Consider the following 19,035-nt stretch of genomic DNA (forward strand, 5'->3'; position numbering starts at 1 on the left):
ACTGTTGATTTTCTAAGTCTCAAAAATGACTGTACTCTCCTTTCATTCCCTTTATCATCATCATCATCATCACCAGTGGTACTGGAGATTAAACCAGGGGTGCTCTACTCTGAGCTACATCCCAAGTCCTTTCCTTTTTAAGACATAAACTTGCTAAATTGCTGAGAGTCTCATCAAGTTGTTGAAGCTGGCCTTGAATTTGCAATCCTTCTACCTCCACCTCCTGAGTTGCTAGAATTAACAGCTGTGTGCAAATACACCTGACTTCCCTTAAGTTCCTCTACTGAATGTTTTTCCCCTTGTACTGGTGCTCTACCACTGAGCTACATCCCAGCCTTTTTTTAAATTTTGGGACTTTAAATTGCCCAGACTGACCTCAAACTTGAGATCCTCCTACTTCACTCTCCTGAGTAGCTGGGATTATAGGTGTGCACCACTGTTCTTGGATGTTCTCTACTGAATTATTTAAGTTGGGTAATCATGTGTTTGTTTTCATTTTAGAAAGTCTTTACATTGAACTTGAATCTTGTTAACTTGAATCCTTTCTTTCATTCAAGTGGTAGATTGATTATTATTTTGTTGTTGCATCAGGGCCCACTCAGCTCTGGTTATATGAGGCATTTAATATAGCCTCAGTCCTCTTCAGATGCTGAGAAGCCTTATTTCTTGGACTCCCCTATTCTTCCAACTTCAAGTGGTAGGGAGGACTCAGCTCACATGTCCAACTACTCTTTGCTTCTTTGGGTTCAAAGAGAGCAAGCATCTCATGTAATATTGTTGCAAGTACTCCTGTGAAAACGCAGAGCTGTTTCACTCAAACTCTTCTCAAAGTTCTTTTCCTTCTTGTCTTCGGAATCCTGAAACTAGTCCCCAAGTGAGAACCTAGTTCTACTTCATTTTTCTCAGATAATAGCAAAGCCCAATATTTCACCTGTGTTCAACTAGATACCTGACAACCCAGAGACTTTTATATTTTAGGAATGGCAAGATAAATTGGAGTTGTAGGGTCAATAGATGAGCAGAGCCATGTTTAGCCATTCCATCCTTTGTCTTTATTTTTCAACTCAGTTGTCTTTACAAATCAAAAATTTATAAATGTTTTGTTTTATATAACATAAAGTGGCCTAATTGTTTTTGTGCAAAAGTTTGTTATATAATTAGCCCTCCATATCTGCAGGTTCTGCCTCCACAGATTCAACAAACTGCAGATTGAAAGTATATTTTTTAATCTCATCAAATTCCAAAAACAAAACTTGAGTTTGCCATGTACTTAATCTGCAAATTAAGTGATGTGTGGACCTACTGTAGTCTCCTACCATATCACGGATCCTCAGTCTCTCCCCAGCACTTGTATGACCATTGTTCATCTTGAATCTTCTTTGTGTATCATGTAGTTTAGACCTACAGTGATGATGTATTGAATACGTTCAGGCATTTTGGGGTGATTAATCCTAAACAATATTTGTACAGTGTTTACATTGTATTTAGTATTGTAAATAGTCTAGAGTTGATTTAAAGTATACAGGAGATAGTATTGTAGATTACATACTAATACTATACCATTTTGTCTAAGAGACTTCAGCATGTGTAGATTTTGTATCTGGGTGGTCGTGGAACCACTTCCTGGTGGTTATCAATGAGGAAGTGTATTAGGTCCATATTATTGCAGCTAAGATGTGCTTTAGAGAAAGTTTAATGACTTCTTCAGAAAAAGTAACATTGAAAAAGTGCTACAGTCAATTCTGAGACTAAGTAAGGACACAATCCCTTATGCAGGAAATCCAGACTTCAAAATTCCAGTTTTAGACTAGAATAGCACCTTTGTTTTCATTACAGATTTAAAAGAGAGGATTAACCTCATAGGCTAACGTCAGTTTTACATCAAAACTTTATTATTTTGATAACTTCTTATCTTGTTCCTCCTTTGCCAGGTGGTGTGGGGATGATGTGTTCGTTGAGTGAACAAGGAAAACAGCTAGCTATCCAGGTGTCTAATATCCTGGGGATGGATGTGTGTGGCATTGACCTGTTGATGAAAGATGACGGCTCCTTCTGTGTCTGCGAGGCCAATGCAAATGTAGGTTTCATCGCCTTTGATAAGGCTTGTAATCTAGATGTAGCTGGTATCATAGCGGACTATGCCGCCTCCCTTCTGCCCTCTGGCCGGCTCACCCGGCGTATGTCCCTGCTCTCTGTGGTGTCCACGGCCAGTGAGACTAGTGAGCCGGAGCTGGGTCCCCCTGCCAGCACTGCTGTCGACAACATGAGCGCAAGTTCCAGCTCTGTCGACAGCGACCCTGAAAGCACGGAGCGAGAGCTACTCACCAAGCTCCCAGGGGGCCTATTCAACATGAACCAGCTGCTAGCCAATGAAATCAAACTCCTAGTGGAGTGACTCCACTGGTAAATAATTAACCAACAAAACCCTTGTAAAACCTTTTTCTTTTTTCCCTTTTCTTTTTTAAGCCAACTTGCAATGCTGTTCATGGAGGATGCTCAGGAGAATGAGAGGAAAATCAGTAGGATTAGTTGGAGAGAAAAAGAGGGAAATAGATGAGACCTCTGCTAGTAAGGTTTTACTGACTTTAATTTACAGATCCTATAGAGAGGCAGAAGAGGTGGGATAGAACTATGTCAGGCTCTCTTAGTTACTTTTTAAATTACAAAAGAATTTGTATGCTTTCAGACCATGAGGAACATGAACATTTTGTTCATGATTCCTTTTGTTTTTATACAAAAAATTGATTTGGTTCAAATATCTGACAGCATAACCTTACATAGTATTGGAAAATTTGTAAAAAGTGAGGAAAACATCTGCCTAAATTACAGTAATTTTTTTTCTATAAATCTGAAAATTCTACCATTTTGCTGTTAGATAGCAGCTTTAGTTCATAGTTGTTTATGATCTCTTAAGGGGCTCTTCTATTGTTTTTTTTTTTTTTTTTCATTTTTGTGTTTTGTTTGTTTTTTCCCTTAATTTGGGTGGGAGGGCAAAGTAAATATAACCCAGTAGACATTTTTTAATGACAAAATTGGCATGTTTGCATGATGAGATAGAAATGAACAGTATTGCAATGTCTGGTATACAAAATAACATTTACTCAATGTAGATAAAGTTACACTAGTTTAAAATATGTGCATTGACTTGTACTTGTTAGTGTTTTAGTCTTTTTTGAAAGATATATGCTCTGTTAATGTTACTTTTTTTTTTTTTTTAATACATTCTAGTCTAACATTCCCTGCTCTATGCCTGCATCTTTTAATAATGGCCAAAGTGGAAAAAAAAAATATGCTACCTTTTTGTTAACAAGATACTGACTTGAAACATGTACATTTAAAAGCTTTTTTTTTTCCCCGTTTTTCTTTTTGTGGTTGGACATTTAAAGAATAAGAACAAGGAAAATATTTTTGGGGGGCACATCAGGGGCCTTTAAGTTCTTAAGTATAAAGCTGAAGTGCTTTCTAATGCCAGCATTTAATATATTCGCATTTTTCACATTTTACAAGGGAGTATATATGTATGTGCGTGCACGCATGCATGTGTTTGTGTTTTGCTTTTTATTTACACCAACCAAACAAAAAGGATAGATTATAGAGAATGGAGCATGATGGGAAACACAGTTTTTTACTTTAAAGAACAGATGCATTGTTTTCATGACTTAGACTCCATTGGGGTAGAGGTAGTCACCTAAAGACATAAGAATAGGTGCTTCTTAGGCCTTCATGTGTATATGTATGTTGTTTGGTTTTTTTCCTTTGTTTCTAGACTGTTCAGTGTATGATTTTTCAAGGCTACATGCTTTTTGTCAATGCTCATGGCTATGCATTTTCTCTTTTTACACATAGGATTTGGGGTTGGGTGGATTGGATGTTTTTGTTTGGGGATTAAATTAGCAGTATTGAGTCTCATATAGCCCTACTCTTAAGCCTTCAATACTGACCACTCTTTTTATTCCTTTATTTTCTGAATTTACAAAAGCCCCAGAACTGCATATAATATGAGCCTTTAAAACATGGGTAAAACTCTCTTAATGGTGGGTTTGGAAGGTATGTTAAGAAATGGAGGTGCTACAGAGCTCAACATAATTTTTTTAAACAGCAAGTTCCATCTCCCTACAAATCCTCTGAAGCTTTTATCCAAGCCCTTCCTTGCCTCTCCAGTGCTATTTTCCTTCAGATGGACCTTAACATAATTTCTTGGACACTACTAGAGAGACTTCGAGGCAATAATAAAAGATCAGTATTAACCAGCTCTAACAGAGGTTTGATCATGCTTACTTGTACAGTTTTTCCCCGTTTTAAAAAGGAATGTAATAAAACTTGTTTTTTCCATAGAATTAAATACTGTTAAAATTGAGTGAAAGGTTGATTGTTGACAAATAGAATAGTACCTCTAATCTGTGCACTGTCTCATTTCACCTGAGGAAAAAGATAAGAGGAGTTTCTAATTATCTTTAGTATATTCTAATTGCATCTAAAAACATTTGACTTGCACAGGGTTATTGGGGGACTCACATAAGTACCTGTGACTCATTAACAAAAAGAAATACTTGGTACTTTTGCTGAATGACCATATTTTGAAAGGTGCATACTATTTGGTATAGAGAAATAAATGAACTGCTTAATCAAACCATCATTCATACGTTCATGTAGAGACCATCTGGTTGCCACATATATTATGAAACATATATTTCAAACAGTTATATATCATATGTATATAGGTTAATGTATTAAAAACACAAATAGAACAACCTCTTTATTTGATGAAAAACTAATTTTGTGTTGTGGGTAAGGGATAAAAAAAAATGGTAGTTAGCCATTTTTTAACTTAACCAAATTAAGCAACCATTTTCAAGAAATATCTGAAATTATTTCACCTATACTTTTACTCACTATCCATCTTCTGTGCATTCATGCTATATTAAAACATGGCTTTACCAATCTACTTCTGGAATTCACACTCACACATTAGAATGAGAAGGACAGGAATGGTCATATTAGACTTCAAAACCATGGGTATCTTGAATTTCCTCAAAAATTAAGGTAAAGAATAAGAACAAATCATTCCGGAAGAACTCAAAGGGAATAGTATTAGATATTTAAGTGATAGTTGAATTTATTTTCATAATTGTTTAATAACTTTTGTATGATCTTCACTTTTATGAGATAAAAATGTATTTATCAAATATGTGTAATCATTATCATGCCAAATTCTGAATTATTGTTAAATTTTTGTATATTGTTAAAATTGTAATTCTAAATTGTATTTTTAAAATAATTCTTTCTGATATTGTTTTTATGTCACCCATGATGAAAACTGGACTTTTAATATATTATCTATACATATGAACTATTCCATTTAAAAATTTTTAATAGTCTTTTTTCTTTTTTGGTGCCTATAATTGGTCATTTCTGCTGGCTTTTCTCCAATGAACTTTGAAATCTTTCTGTATATGCTATCAATAAGAAAACTACCCTGGAACATTAGAAAAATCCAACAAAGAGACTTGCTTTCATGGAGTACTTTATCAGACTTTGAGAAAAGGTACCGAAGGCATTGAAAAAAGTCACTGACTTTCAAAATCATCTCCTTTTTTCTCAAGAAGAAAGCAATGGGAAAACAAATTCTCTTCATTCAGTGAACCCCCACTTTGGGGCTTTGGGGGGCTTAGAGACATTGTGAAATCAAACCTTGTGTTATATTTTTCTCCTGGCTCGCTTTTTTTGAGAAGGTTTATGGGCTATTTGGCTGGTGAGACACGATCCCCTCCTAAGAAAATGTAGGTGCTCAGACAGGTAACCTCTGCTGCTACTGTTTTTATTTGTTTGTTCGTTTAATTTTATTTAAAATTTGTTTTTGTTGTATTAGGATTTTTAAAATATGTAATATATTGCAGGATTTATAACCAGGTTCACTGCTCTTTCTTTTTTTCTTTTCTTTTTTTTTTTTTTTTTTCCTTAAACAAAACAAAACAAAATTTCATTTAAAATACAGTGTAGGCGCCTTTGAAGCTTGGATTTTGGAATGTTTCGGTAGTGGACAGAAATCTGCTGTTGGAATCTTCTAGTCTTCCAGGTTTAATTTGAAATGTTTTTAGTTTTGTTTTTGATTTTTGTGTGGTATTTTATTTCCTTTATACCAGTGCCCTTTTGCCATGCTGTTTTGGTGGCTGCCTAACTCTAGTGAAAATTTTTCTATATTAACGAAAGTTTGGCTTTTAAAATTCCTTAATGTTTTGCATTTTTAAAAATTGTTTTTAAAGAAATATTCTAATTGCTTGCACTGTTACTGTTCTTTGCCAGCCTTTTCAGGAGCCAAAAAAACAAATACAAACAAACAAAAAAATACCCAGAGAAAAAACTTTCCTTCTTCCCCCTTCCTGATGATGAGTGAGAAGTATTGAGAACTTTCGGGGTCAGTGCCCTTCTAAACTCCCCTTCCCCCAATAATGCAGCTGTATAATGAATGCTAAATGCAGCGGTTTGGATTCAGGCACAGCCCCAGCCTGCTTGCAGGTAATTTGACTCTCCTTTCTTTCCATCACAAGGCTAACTTTACTTTTCTTCTTAAAATTTTCCTTTCTTTATGCACTTTAAAGGCAACTGTGGGTTTGTCATAACTCTCATTTTAAAAAATAATGCGTAAATATATCTAACAAATTTGATTAAAGGATATCTTTTGTGGGTAACGTTTGAATTGATTAGATGAACTCAGGACTCTCTTTGGAAATTTTGTTTAGCCATTTAGCTAATCCATTCCTTGCATATATGTCTATAATTAAGTATTTCAGAGTGTGACTTTTGGCTTTGTTTTTGTTTTGGGTTTGTTTGTTTCTTCCATTGTGCTACTCTGGCTTAAGCTTTTTCAGGGGTTGGTGTTCCGAATACACAGTGAGCTCACAGTAAAAGACATCAATTAGGAGTTGACAGGTATGGAAAACTAGTGTTTTGAAAAGGTAAAATTAGGTTGTAGGTTATATATACGGTAAAAATTCACCATAGCATTCAATTACCTTAGTGCTTCTCTTTCAATAATGTAGTTATAAAAGGAAGAAATGATGAAAAATAAATATTTTAGTTATTTTAAAAGCACTGTGATAATAGAACTAATTAGCGTTACTGAGAAGCTAGTTCTTACAGAAATAAATGTGAACAGTGGGATATTATCACGAAGTCATGGTTTAAACATTCAAAAATTACAGGTTTGAATAGTTAGAAAAACATTACTGAAGTACAACATGGTTAACAGATTAATGAAGATCATAAAGCTAGTGGCAAGAGTAGGAATGCAACTTGTCCATTTCTTCCTGTTAATAAACTATCCCCTCCTCTCTGTCCCCATCCACCCACCTTTTCCTCCTTTCTCCTGTCCTTCCTTAAGTTTTAGTTTTAATATGAGAGCTTAAACTACCATATTTTTGCATTTGGGGAGATAATTCTCATTTCTAGTAGGTTAGAATGTCAGCAAAAGTTAACCAGGACCTTTTAAACATATGCTTCTGCATAATTTGATCCTGTTGCTTTAAATTTCTTATCCAAAAAGGACAATAAGTTTATAGAAATCACTAATGAATAAGAAATCCTGGCTCTAGATCTTTTTCTAAACCTTAAGGAGGGCATGTAATAAAGTCACATGTTCATTTGCCTCATTTAAAAAGATAGTAGTAGTCACTCCCATAAGCATTTTAAAACAAAAATAATCTGTTGAGCTGAAATTTATTAATAAAGGATTCCCAACTTTAGTCTTGCAGGAATTTATAATGTTTTCTGAAACAGGTTCATTCAGGAGACCCTTGTTCTCTTGCTGCTAAGAATGGCCACCATTAAGATGTATGCAGTATGTGATTACATAGGGTATGGAGAGTTTAACAACCTCCATTCTGCTGCCCCCGCTGAAAACCACTGATTTGTAAAGAATGATCTTGCTTTTAGATTTTACCATATTCAAACTTACTAGGTGGACCTTATATAGCATATATACCTGGCTGCTATTGTGGGATTTGGGAACATGAGGGGTGGGGTGAACTGTTGTTGTTTTAGGTTTCAGTCAGACAGACATCCCTGTGCCCCAGTTCCCAGAAGCACAGCAGGCCTCTAGGAGCATCCGTGGGAACGGCGCAGTCCTGACATCACCAACTTCTCCTGCTCAGGCTCATCCCATATACAGAGGTCAAAAGGGTGGGGATTGAGATGGGGGAAGGAATGAGAAAGCAGATACAATGTCATTGCAGTGCCACTGTTGACTAGCTTTTGGTGCTTATGTCAGTGTTTGTTTTATTTTGACTTTTTTTTTAAGTTGGCAAAATTGTGCATATTTATTTTATGGTGAAAGTAGTGGGAGGGTGGAACAAAAACAAGCCATTACTGTTGCCATCCGTTCATTACTGGATATCGTTCCTTAATAATTGATATAGAATAAATTTGAAATGTAGACCCCAATGACAAACAGAATGGGAATAGAAATGAATCTTAGGTTTTAACAAGCAGAAAACATTTTTGCTGTGTTAATTCCCAATTCTCCTATGACTGCTATTACATTTATCATTCTGTCTCCCTTTTCCCCCCTAATTTCTATGTATGTATACAATTTGAGGAAATGTGCTTTCATGGTCAATATTTTTTAAAAGACTTAAATTTATTACTCTTTTGCAAAAAAAAAAAAAAACCCCATATATATATATATATATATATATATATACACACACACACATGTATATATATCTGTATATCCCGTGCTTATATGGGCATACAAATGCTACCCTATTTTAAATATAGGTGGCGTATATGTTCGTGTTTTAATGTATTCAGAGCCATTGGGCAATAAGCAGTCCAGAACATTGAAAACTCAAGAAGGTAAAGCACCTCAACACCCTTAGTTTCTTAGAATCACTTTTTAAAAACTCTTTTCTATTGATGCATCTTCCACAATTCTTTGGGTAGTCTCAGAACCTTAAATTTGTAGGAGTTATAGACTACCTAGTTAAATTTGTAAACTCTGCATTTATATAATTACATTTGTAGGGATAGGTAAAGAAGGAAACTATGACAGAACAGAAAATGACTTCTTGAAATGACAGTTGTTGGGTGTCTGAATCTTTCCACTTTGTTTTTTTAATTTTTACCGCTTAGCATGAACATTGATCATACATTATTTGATTTTCTGTGATTGGGATTTTTGTTTCTGATTTTTTGGGGGGAATATCTGGGGGAGACATGCAAAAGTTTGTACATGTAAAAATATGAAATGTTAAAGGTTTTTCTCTTTAATCTGAATAGTAAGCAAGAACTTTTTCTATATACCCTTCTGCTGCAGCAGAGAAATAAACTGGTAGGTGGCAGCAGAGGAAGGAATTCTTCAGAGTGATGACTACTGACAAAATCTGCGTAGGAGGAGAGATAGAGTATGACATACCAAGTGAAGCAAGGGGGGCAAAAATGGAAACAAGACTTAAGATTACTGGATTTTGACTCTAAATGGTAAGTAATTTGCAATCAAGAATATGGTTTTAAACTGATACCAGTGCTGTGTTACATAATTAAAAATGGGGAAAAAATAGGCTGCAAGTATATCTGATGTTTTAAAAATCTGCAAGAGAAATGTGCATTGACAACCATTTTATAAAACTAATACTGCCTCATGTTTAATAGGAATGCTGAAGGGATAACTGGAGAATGAATTTTGAAAAAAAATTATGGGGTAATAAGATATGTTCTGTTGGCTGTTTTCTTTCCTTTTTTTTTTTTTTTTTTAATATTTTTTAGTTGTTGATGGACCTTGCGGTACTGAGAATCAAACCCAGTGCCTCACACATAAAGGCAAGTACTCTACCACTGAGCCACAACCTCAAATCCCAGCTGTTTCTTTTTGATCTAGTCCCATTTCCTTGTCACCATGCATGCACATCAGTCCACTCTGCCTGTTTATATTTCTGTCTTGCTTATCTGACTCTACTTTCTCCTCTGCCTCTTTCTCTCTCTCTTTTTTTTTTTTTTTTTTTTTTTCTTAAATCTCTCTTACCTTAGTCTTTCTGGATGCTCTTCTCTCTGAGAGTCCTTTGAATTTTACTTATCCAGTGTTACCATTTTCATCTCTGCCTGCCTCTTTTCTTAATTGTGTATGTGTCTCCTCTTTCTCCTTTCCATTGGCATTCTTTGTCTATAACTGCCTGGGCATCTGTACCTGCATTTGGATATGTGAATCAGTGTACCACCATTGTGATTCCTTACATATTAGAATTTGTCTGTGCTAAATAGAAGAAAGCAAGTGGTATTTTGAAGTCCCCTAGAATTAAATAATGTAAATACCAATTCTTAAATTTATAATAAGATGTAGCACTGGTTATTCAAGTACTTGTTCATTTTAACTATAGTTTATTGTTTCCAGCAACCAACCTGTTTATTTGAGCAGAAATGAGAGGCAATATAATTCTTAATCTTATTTAGAATTTTTGTTTGTTTTGTTTTGCATGCTGGGATGTGAATCCAGGGTTTCATACTTGCTAAGCAAGTACTCTACCACTTAAGCTACCCCCCAGCCTTATTTAGACTTTTAACTTCTAGGTGACTGACTTTTTTTAAGTTGTAGGTGGACACATTACCTTTATTTATTTATTTCTATGTGGTGCTGAGAATCGAACCCAGTGCCTCACACATGCTAGGTGAGCACTCTGCCACTGAGCTACAACCCAACCCTAGGTGACTGATTTTTAAAGTCTAATATATTCAAAAAATGAGCAAAGCAGTCATTGTTTTATAGATATACATACTAGAGAAGATTAATTTTTAGTCTTTCAAATAAAAGTTAAAACAAGAACCCATCTAAATCTTATATACATAAGCATTTCAGAAGCATTTCTATTTGTTCTCTTAAATGAACACACAAATAATTGTTTTCAGGTTTTTGTAGATGGTAAAAATGTTATCCAGACAATTAATTAATTTTAAAAAAACGAGTCCTCGCTGGGTGTGGTGGTACATGCCTGTAATCCCAGTGACTAGGGTAATTTGAGGCCAATCTGTGCAACAAGGCAAGACCCTGTCTCAAAAAAAAGGGGGTGGAGTGGGGCTGAGAGATGTAGTTCAGTAGGTGAGGCCCTTGGTTCAAACCCCCCCTCTACTGAGGGGAGGAAGGAGAGAAGAGGAGTTCTCTTGTCATCTGTAATTGAGCTACAAGTCTACAAAGGCCTGCCATAGAAATTTAGGAAGTTTAAAATGTCAACTTTGTTATTTTAATTTGTAGATAAGGAAGTTAAAGTTCAAAAAAGTTAGTGATTTACTCAAGATTAGAGAGCCAGGGGCTGTAGCTCAGTGGCAGACCACTTGCCTAGCATGTGTGAGGCACTGGGTTCGATCCTCAGCACTGCATATAAATAAATGAATAAAATAAAGGCATTTTTGTCCATTTACAATTGAAAATATTAAAAAAAAAGATTAGAGAACCAGAACTAAAATCCAAGTCACCTTATTATTAGTATAATAATACTGCACTGTATACCATACAGTCTTCAAAATCTAGTTACTAAACACTGCTTTGCAGTGGGAGCTGGGATGCTACCAAAAAATTGTCCCTGTTTATGCTTGTTATCAAATATATTATGGGGAGTCTTTAAAGCAGTAGGTTGCCATTTTATATAATTTGCATGCAGAATTGCTTGCCTATACACTTATTTGTGTTGTATGCATTAAATACTATTTTGAGTACATCATTTACAGGGTTTGATATTGAAAAGTTATTCCTTGTTAAAAGAAATTAGAAAAAGGGCTGAGAATGTAGCTCAGTGATAGAATAGCTGCCTAGTATATGCAAGGTCCTGGGTTCAATCTCCAATACTCAAATTAATAAATAAAGATATAAAAAGACCTTTGTATTCAAGGGAGAAGAAGAATGGATTCTTTAGATCTAATATACCATTGTCTAGCTCTCTTCTTGCCTACCATCCATTGCTAGTCTGTAAAATAAATCATTCTATAATGATAATCTTTTTATTCTGAAATACCTTCTTGTTGAAGATTTTTAGGCTAACAGAGGGGCAAGTGAATAGAGTATTTACTTAGAATGATAGGAAGTAACATGTAACATGACATGGAATAACTGATATATTGTCTATGTAGTAAATTTGAATTTTCATTACTGTGTAAAAAGAAATCACCTTATGTTTAAAAAATTGTACTCAGTGCTTTTATATTAGCATGGAATGTATGAATACACTGCCTTTAATAGCTAGGTCTTAAGAATTTTGATTAGTTTATAAAATTGTTAAATTTTGTGTGTATGTGGTACTAGAGATTGAATCCTTTGGTAGTAGTACTCTACTACTAAGCTACGTTCCCACCCCTTTTCATCTTTAAAAATTTTCAGACTGGGTCTCTATAAAGTTGCCAGTCGTGACCTTGAACTTGGGACCCTCTTACCTCATCTTCCTTTAAAAAAAAAAAAAAAAAAAGTTACTTTTTTTTGTAGAGCTGAAAAAAGATGACCAACATGAATTGAATCTTAATCTGAATTAAATTATTGCATTCTGTAATTTATTGGGAACTTAGCCTAGAATTTTGTTTGGACCTTTTAGTACAATACGTATTTTTTAGTTTTCTTTTTTATAAGAAAATTTTTTATCTTTTCAAATTTTTCTTCTTGGTGTAGTTTTTCTGACTAAAATGGAACACAATTTTCTATTGTAGCATTGTTAAGGAATTTTACTATTAAAGCACCTTTGTGACTGATTTTTAAAATTATTATGAATATTATCTGTCTTGCATTGGATTAATTTTTATAAAATGTAAGCTATTTCTCTGGGGTAGTTTAATCCCTGGGAAAGTACACCTAAATAAGTATCTGTCTAAAATAAATCTTAATACTTGAGAAAAATAAAAAGTGCAAGCTATCATGTTGACAGCATCTTAAATGAAGTAGACAACATTATGGACTGTAAATTGAACTAACTAATAAGTCTTCACCCACTAGAGAGAACAAATTCTAGAGATTTAGAATAGTTTCTTCTGGAGAAAAACACAAATTTGAGAAGTAAGCTTGCTCATATAAAATAATAATAGGTATACCTTTTAAATTTTAATGATAATAACAATAAATATCTTCCAAGTCAGAATTGGAATATACTTTTGCTTGCTGGAAAAATCAAGTTAAAGAATGGTAATGCAACATTGTAGTTTTTGGTAGTCTAACCAAATTTTATGTCATGTTAGTTGATTTTGTCTCCCCCTCCCTCAATCCTGATCATAAAAATTATTTAAATCTGTGATTTGAGTTATATTTGTTTTTCCCCCTAGGTTCTCTTGAAGTCACCAGTGATCCTTTGATTATTTCATTAGCAGAATGGATGAAGATAGATTTTCACTCTTTTTTCAAGTGAAGAGTAGAAATACACAGAAGAAAAGCAGTAGCTCTAACCTATTTGATTCCATGTGTTTTCTAAAATAAAAACACCATGAACTGAAAATTAAATAACGGAAAGCGTGACTTGTTCTTTTGACAGCTGTTTCTACCTTTTTTATCCTATATGAATTCACCTTAGTCTGGATATCTAGACTTGATATCTAGCTCTACATATGTCATTCTTTTTATTCTTTTCTACTCTTCATCTTTTGCAAAATGAAACTCTTGAGTGTTTTGGATCTTAATCTCTGTCTGATCTTTAATAATATCTTCTAAAGTGATTACTACTTTTGCACATAGGCAAACACCAAAATATGTATTAGATGGATTTCTCCCTGTGCCTTTCATTGCACTTTATATGTCCATGTGGAATAACTGTTACTGTACTGTTTACTTTTTAAATCTCTGAAGAGTATATTTGACCAAGAATGGACTTTGTAGTCAGATATTGATACAGGTTCCAGGTCCATCACTTAATGATTATAATGACCTTTAAGTGAGTCATCCTCTTCAAACCTTAGAGATGTATTTGTTAAAAATGAAAATAATTGGTGGACCAGGGATGTAACTCAGTGGTAGATTTCTTCCATAGTGTATATATAAGACCCTAGGTTCAATCTCTAGCATAACAGAAAAAAAAAAAAAAAGAAAATGATTGTACTTTATTAGCTTAATATGTAAGGATTAACTAATACATGTATAGTGCTTAGCAGGTACTTGAATCTTTAATAAATCTGTCCATTTTGTAAATTTTGATTATTGATACCTTATTCAAAGCCATTGAATCTTTTTTTTTTTTTTTTTTTAATTCCAAAGTTGAACTTTTAAGATTTTTTTCTTGGTTTTCTTTTCAGTTTTTCTACTTAAACTTCTTTCACATGATCTTGTAGTGGCTGGAACATATGGGGTGGGAAGGTTGGTTGTTATTGCTGTGGCATTTTTCCTAATATAGGCTGATAAATTATTCTTTCCACATTTCATTGGCTTAGAAATTTTATGTAATGAAAGTTATTTTTTTTCCTTCAAACTTTTCTTCCCTTTCAGTTCAATACAAAAAAAAAAAAAAAAAAAAAAAAAAAAAAACTCTTGCTCTTAAGCTGGGAAAACTAGATTTAGTTGAATTAGAATATATAAACAAATGGGGGAAATTTAGGTGAAGACAAGATAGAAAAATAAGGTGAGGGTTAAATTTTAAAAATGCATGCCATCAAGTTTTGTACATTTGCTTAGAGGTGTAACAAAATTTGATTAGAGTAAAATATTTAGAAGATTCGTGATAATCTTTAGAAGCAAATTTATTGCTCAGAAAAAGTAGTATTCCCCAAAATGCAAATCAATATCATAACTCTAAATTAACAGACCAATAAAGGCAGTTCAGGAAGAAGTCCTTTTTGATGAGTTGCTAAGGCTGGCCTCCAACTTGTGATCCTGCCTCAACCTCCCGAGTTGCTGGGATTATAGTAATGCACCATCACACCTGGCAAAAATGTGCATTTTGGCACAGTGCAGGTGACATTCATACTGATGATCACTCCTGCTCTAAATCTCAACATTGGTGCCTTTAAAAAAACACTGCTTGTACTTGCCTAGCATGTACAAGGCTCTGGCTTTGATCCCCAGCACTGCAAAAACCAAAGCAACAAAACTGGTATAGGGGTTGACCAACTTACCTCTAAAAAGACAAATAGTAATACTGTAGCCATCGCTTCTTGCATATGGTCTCTGGATTTTTAAACACTTTTAAATTGTAAAAAACATTCTTAGCTCATAAGTTATACAAAACAGGCTATATTTTTAAGCAGATCATCTTCCTTAATACACAAGTTATTTGTCTTCCTGGGTTAAAAAAAAAAATACATAGTGATGATACAAAGAGATGTGGAATTGGCACTTGACTCCTTTACTCATTTGTTTCCCTTATGATTTTCTCTTAAAGCTGTCTCTTCAGGTGAAATTGTCAAAGGTGACTCCATATATCACATCAGTATGACCTCACAGCAAATTGTAAGCCCTGTGCTTCCCACACCAGGAAGTGCAGGTTTGAAAGCAGGGCTTTATGTCCCATAGATCACGAAAGAGCAGAGCTCACCAGGATTGGGTGGGCCATCTCTGCTGCATGGAGCCTCACTGAACCTGCACATGTACCCGAGACTAACACTTGTTCTGGAAGAATGGGTGGATTGAATGTAAAGTGACAATGGTCCATGAATTAATACTCCTCTAAATTGAGACTTTGGTGACAGTACTTTTTGAGGTTATTTACTGTGGTAGGAAAATATATATATTGAAATTCTGTACAGTGGACAGAATGATACTTTGTGTAGTACAGGAAGGTGGAAGATACAGTTGATTGATACTCTCATGAAAATTAGCTTAACTGGGATTTTGAACAGATGGTCACCCTATGCATTAAGACAGGATTTGTGACCAAAAAGTATTAAGGAACCAAATCCTTCAGAGTTCTTATGATTTAAAAGCTCATTAAATGTTGATTTCTGAATTACAAACAGATGACCTTTGGCAGATTGTTTAGTTTTGTTTTTGTTTTCCTCTACTCAGCTACCACTCACACAGGAAGAATCCATGTATATGCATGGCTTCTTGAAGCAGGCTTTATAGGAGCTACATCAATACTGAGCTATTAGTATTTGATGATATTTAGAATTTAAATGGTATGGATTTGAGAAACTGGATTACAGAAGTGAAACTTGTTTTCCTGAAAATTGGGTAGAATCAAGAGATGTGGATGATTTAGAAAAATCTTCTGCACTTTTTTTTTTTTTTTTTTTTAAATAACAAGGTTATTGTTTAAGCATACATGCTAGTGGCACCTTGGATACTCCAAATTACAGAGAACAAGATAGAGTCATGTGTGCTGGAAATACATTGAGGGATGTGCCTGTAAAGGGATACAGGGAGGAGGGCTATTGAAATCTTGAAAGTTGTGATAGAAGAGAAAGAAGAAAGGAAAATTGAGAATGAGCTTCAGACCTCAGCTGCTATAAGAATCTTTGCCAATCTAATGAGGTATCTCAGAGCAAATTCTCCATTAGAGTAGTTCTGCATTGGGCAGAAGTGGTGTGATTAATATGCTCACAGCAGCTTGGCTTCCATGTGAATGCTACAATGGTTCAGGAGTGGCAGCTGGGGGTTGTCAGCCAGATATGTTAGTTGTATCCAGTTTGTTTGTACTGGTGATTGAACCCAGGGCTACTTGACTACCTAGCTACATCCCCAGACCTTTGTAACTTTTATTTTATTTATTTATTTATTTTTTGGGAGGGTGTTGCTGGGGATCGAACCCAGGGTCTTGTGCTTACAAGGCAAGCACTCTACCGACTGAGTTTATCTCCCCAGCCCCCTTTTTAACTCTGAGAATGGATCTTGCTGAGTTGTTTAGGGCCTTGCTAAGTTGGTGCGACTAGCTTCAAACTTGAAATTCTCCTGCCTCAGCCTCCTGAGTTGATGAGATTATAGGCAGATGATACCACACCCAGCACATCCAGTTTTCTTGAGAGACCTGGGTGGCACACTTTGTGACAATCACATCTCATCCCTTAATATTGCACAGGTCTACTTCACAGACATTGAACCCTCCACAGTTCAGTGAACCTCTGTCATAAGTTCTACATTGTATGTTTTCTCACCACTGATACCTTCAGTGTATATACCAAGATTTGCTATATACAGCTCAATGTGCAGGGTTACTTGCATCACATAGCTAGAATCCTCTAGGGCCTTTACTGCTCTAGGACCCTACTCAAACCTTAGTTTTTCATATCATTTAGTGTATGGACTGGAACAGTGTTTCTAGGTGAGATATTTGGCCTCCAGAATCTAGAATCCTTCCAGTAGTGCTTGCTTCCTTGTAGCAAGTGATATATAATGTCATTTTATTTTGTAGATGATATTCCAGCATAACCCTGACCACTGTTCTAGAAACAGCATATCCCCAAATCTTTGTAGTGTTTATCTCCTGCTTCTGGAACAGATATTTCAGCAGGACCTCTATTGTGCTGGCTTCCTTGTGTTCACCTTGCCCAATTAGGATGATGTCACTATAACAAATTGTAGTGTTTCCCCCTTACCTGAGGCAGGATGTTCCAAGAATCCCTGTGCATGCCTGAAACTGCAGATTACTGAACCCTATATATTGTCATTTTTTAATAGCCCTGCAGCTTTGCCTCAATACCAGAATTAATCTGTCCTTCCATATTATGAGCCTGGGTCCTTCCTTTGCATTGTTACTCTTTTCTTTGGGACCATTATTAAGTAAAATAAAGATTACTTGAACATAAGTATAATGATACAGCAGTCAATCTGGTAACTAAGAGTAATAGATGGGTAGTATATGCAACATAGATACTCTAGACACTGGGATGATTCACATTTCAGGTAGGAAAGCAGGAAAGCACAAGATTTTGTCACAGAATGGAGTGCAATTCAAAACTCCAAGAATTGTTGATTTCTGGAATTTTCCACTTAATATTTTTGGACCACAATTGACTGTGGTTAACTGATAACAGGTAATAAAGAGAAAACTAATATTATGTGGAATGTCCAAATGGCCCATAATTCACATATGAGGTAAAAGAGTAGAAGTCAGGTGTGGTAGTGCACACTTGTAATCCCAGCATCTTGGGAGGCTGAGGCAAGAGATTGCAAATTCAAAGCCAGTCTCAGTAACTTAGTGAGACTCTATCAAAAAGCAAAGGGCTGAGGATGTGGCTCAGTGGTTAAGTGCCCCTGGCTCAATTCCTGGTAATCACCAAAAGGGAAAAAAAAAAAAAAGTGCAGGGGTTAACATATTCCTGGGGCAAAACAAAATATTGTCCATTCCGCATGGATTCAAACTATTTGACGTCCTCTTTTTTACATAAAACGAAAAAATCCCATCTTTACTAAATCAGTGGCTGTACATATGTACCTAAAACCTTGTACCCTGCTATGTACAGTTATTGACTAAGGGTAAGAAAGTAGCCACAGTTATTGACTAAGGGTAAGAAAGTAGCCCTGGTAAGGTGGATCCAAAAGTGGCAGTTGGAGGTCAGTTAGCTGACTACATTTCTCAGTGATTTTTATTTTTTGGGCATGATTTAAAAAATAATTTAATTATAGCATTAACTTGTTCTGTATATTGTGGCATGAAAACAGAACTTAACAGATTTTCACACGTATACTACAGTATCCACAGGCACTGTATTGCACACTGTTGTACGCAGATCTCTAGAACTTACTCATCTTGTGCAATTGAAATTTTATACCTATTGATTAGCAATTTTTATTTCCTTTCACATCTGTAGCAACCATTCTACACTATGATTTTGACTATCTTAGATAACACAAGTAGAATCATGCAGTATTTATCCTTTTGTGACTGTCTTATTTCACTTGGCATAATGTCCTTCAACAACTGAGCCATATCTCCAGCCCTTTTTAATTTTTATTTATAGACAGGGTCTCACTGAGTTGTTTTAGAGTTGTTTACACTGAGTTGTAGGTTGCTGAGGCTAGCTTTGAACTCACAATGCTCCTGCCTCAGCTTCCTGAACCATGGGTTTACAGGTATGGGCCACCCCGTCTGGCTCAGCATTTCTTTTTTTAGGACTGAATAATATTACATTGTATGTTTATACCACATTTTT

At 35.1% G+C, this 19,035-nt stretch overlaps 1 protein-coding gene across 7 annotated transcripts in view; it reads left to right on the top strand.

The window, feature by feature from the left end:
• Positions 1-14,087, top strand: part of Rimklb (ribosomal modification protein rimK like family member B) — an 83,892-nt gene extending 69,805 nt beyond the window's left edge. For 2 of the 7 annotated variants that reach the window (XR_007108429.1, XR_007108432.1), the window contains exons 6-8: positions 1,932-6,516; positions 8,776-9,477; positions 13,285-14,087. Coding sequence is in view for 1 of the 7 variants with exons in the window: in XM_047550685.1 (XP_047406641.1) it covers positions 1,932-2,395 (464 nt within the window). In the remaining 6 variants the exon portion in view is untranslated. Of the gene's footprint in view, positions 1-1,931; positions 8,695-8,775; positions 9,478-9,762; positions 9,810-13,284 lie in introns of those variants that run through there. The other 5 variants (XR_007108431.1, XR_007108430.1, XR_007108433.1 and 2 more) reach the window with 5 other exon arrangements.
• The last annotated feature ends 4,948 nt before the right edge of the window (positions 14,088-19,035 follow it).

The sequence above is a fragment of the Sciurus carolinensis genome, chromosome 4, assembly GCF_902686445.1.
Source record: "Sciurus carolinensis chromosome 4, mSciCar1.2, whole genome shotgun sequence".
Lineage (NCBI taxonomy): Eukaryota > Metazoa > Chordata > Mammalia > Rodentia > Sciuridae > Sciurus > Sciurus carolinensis.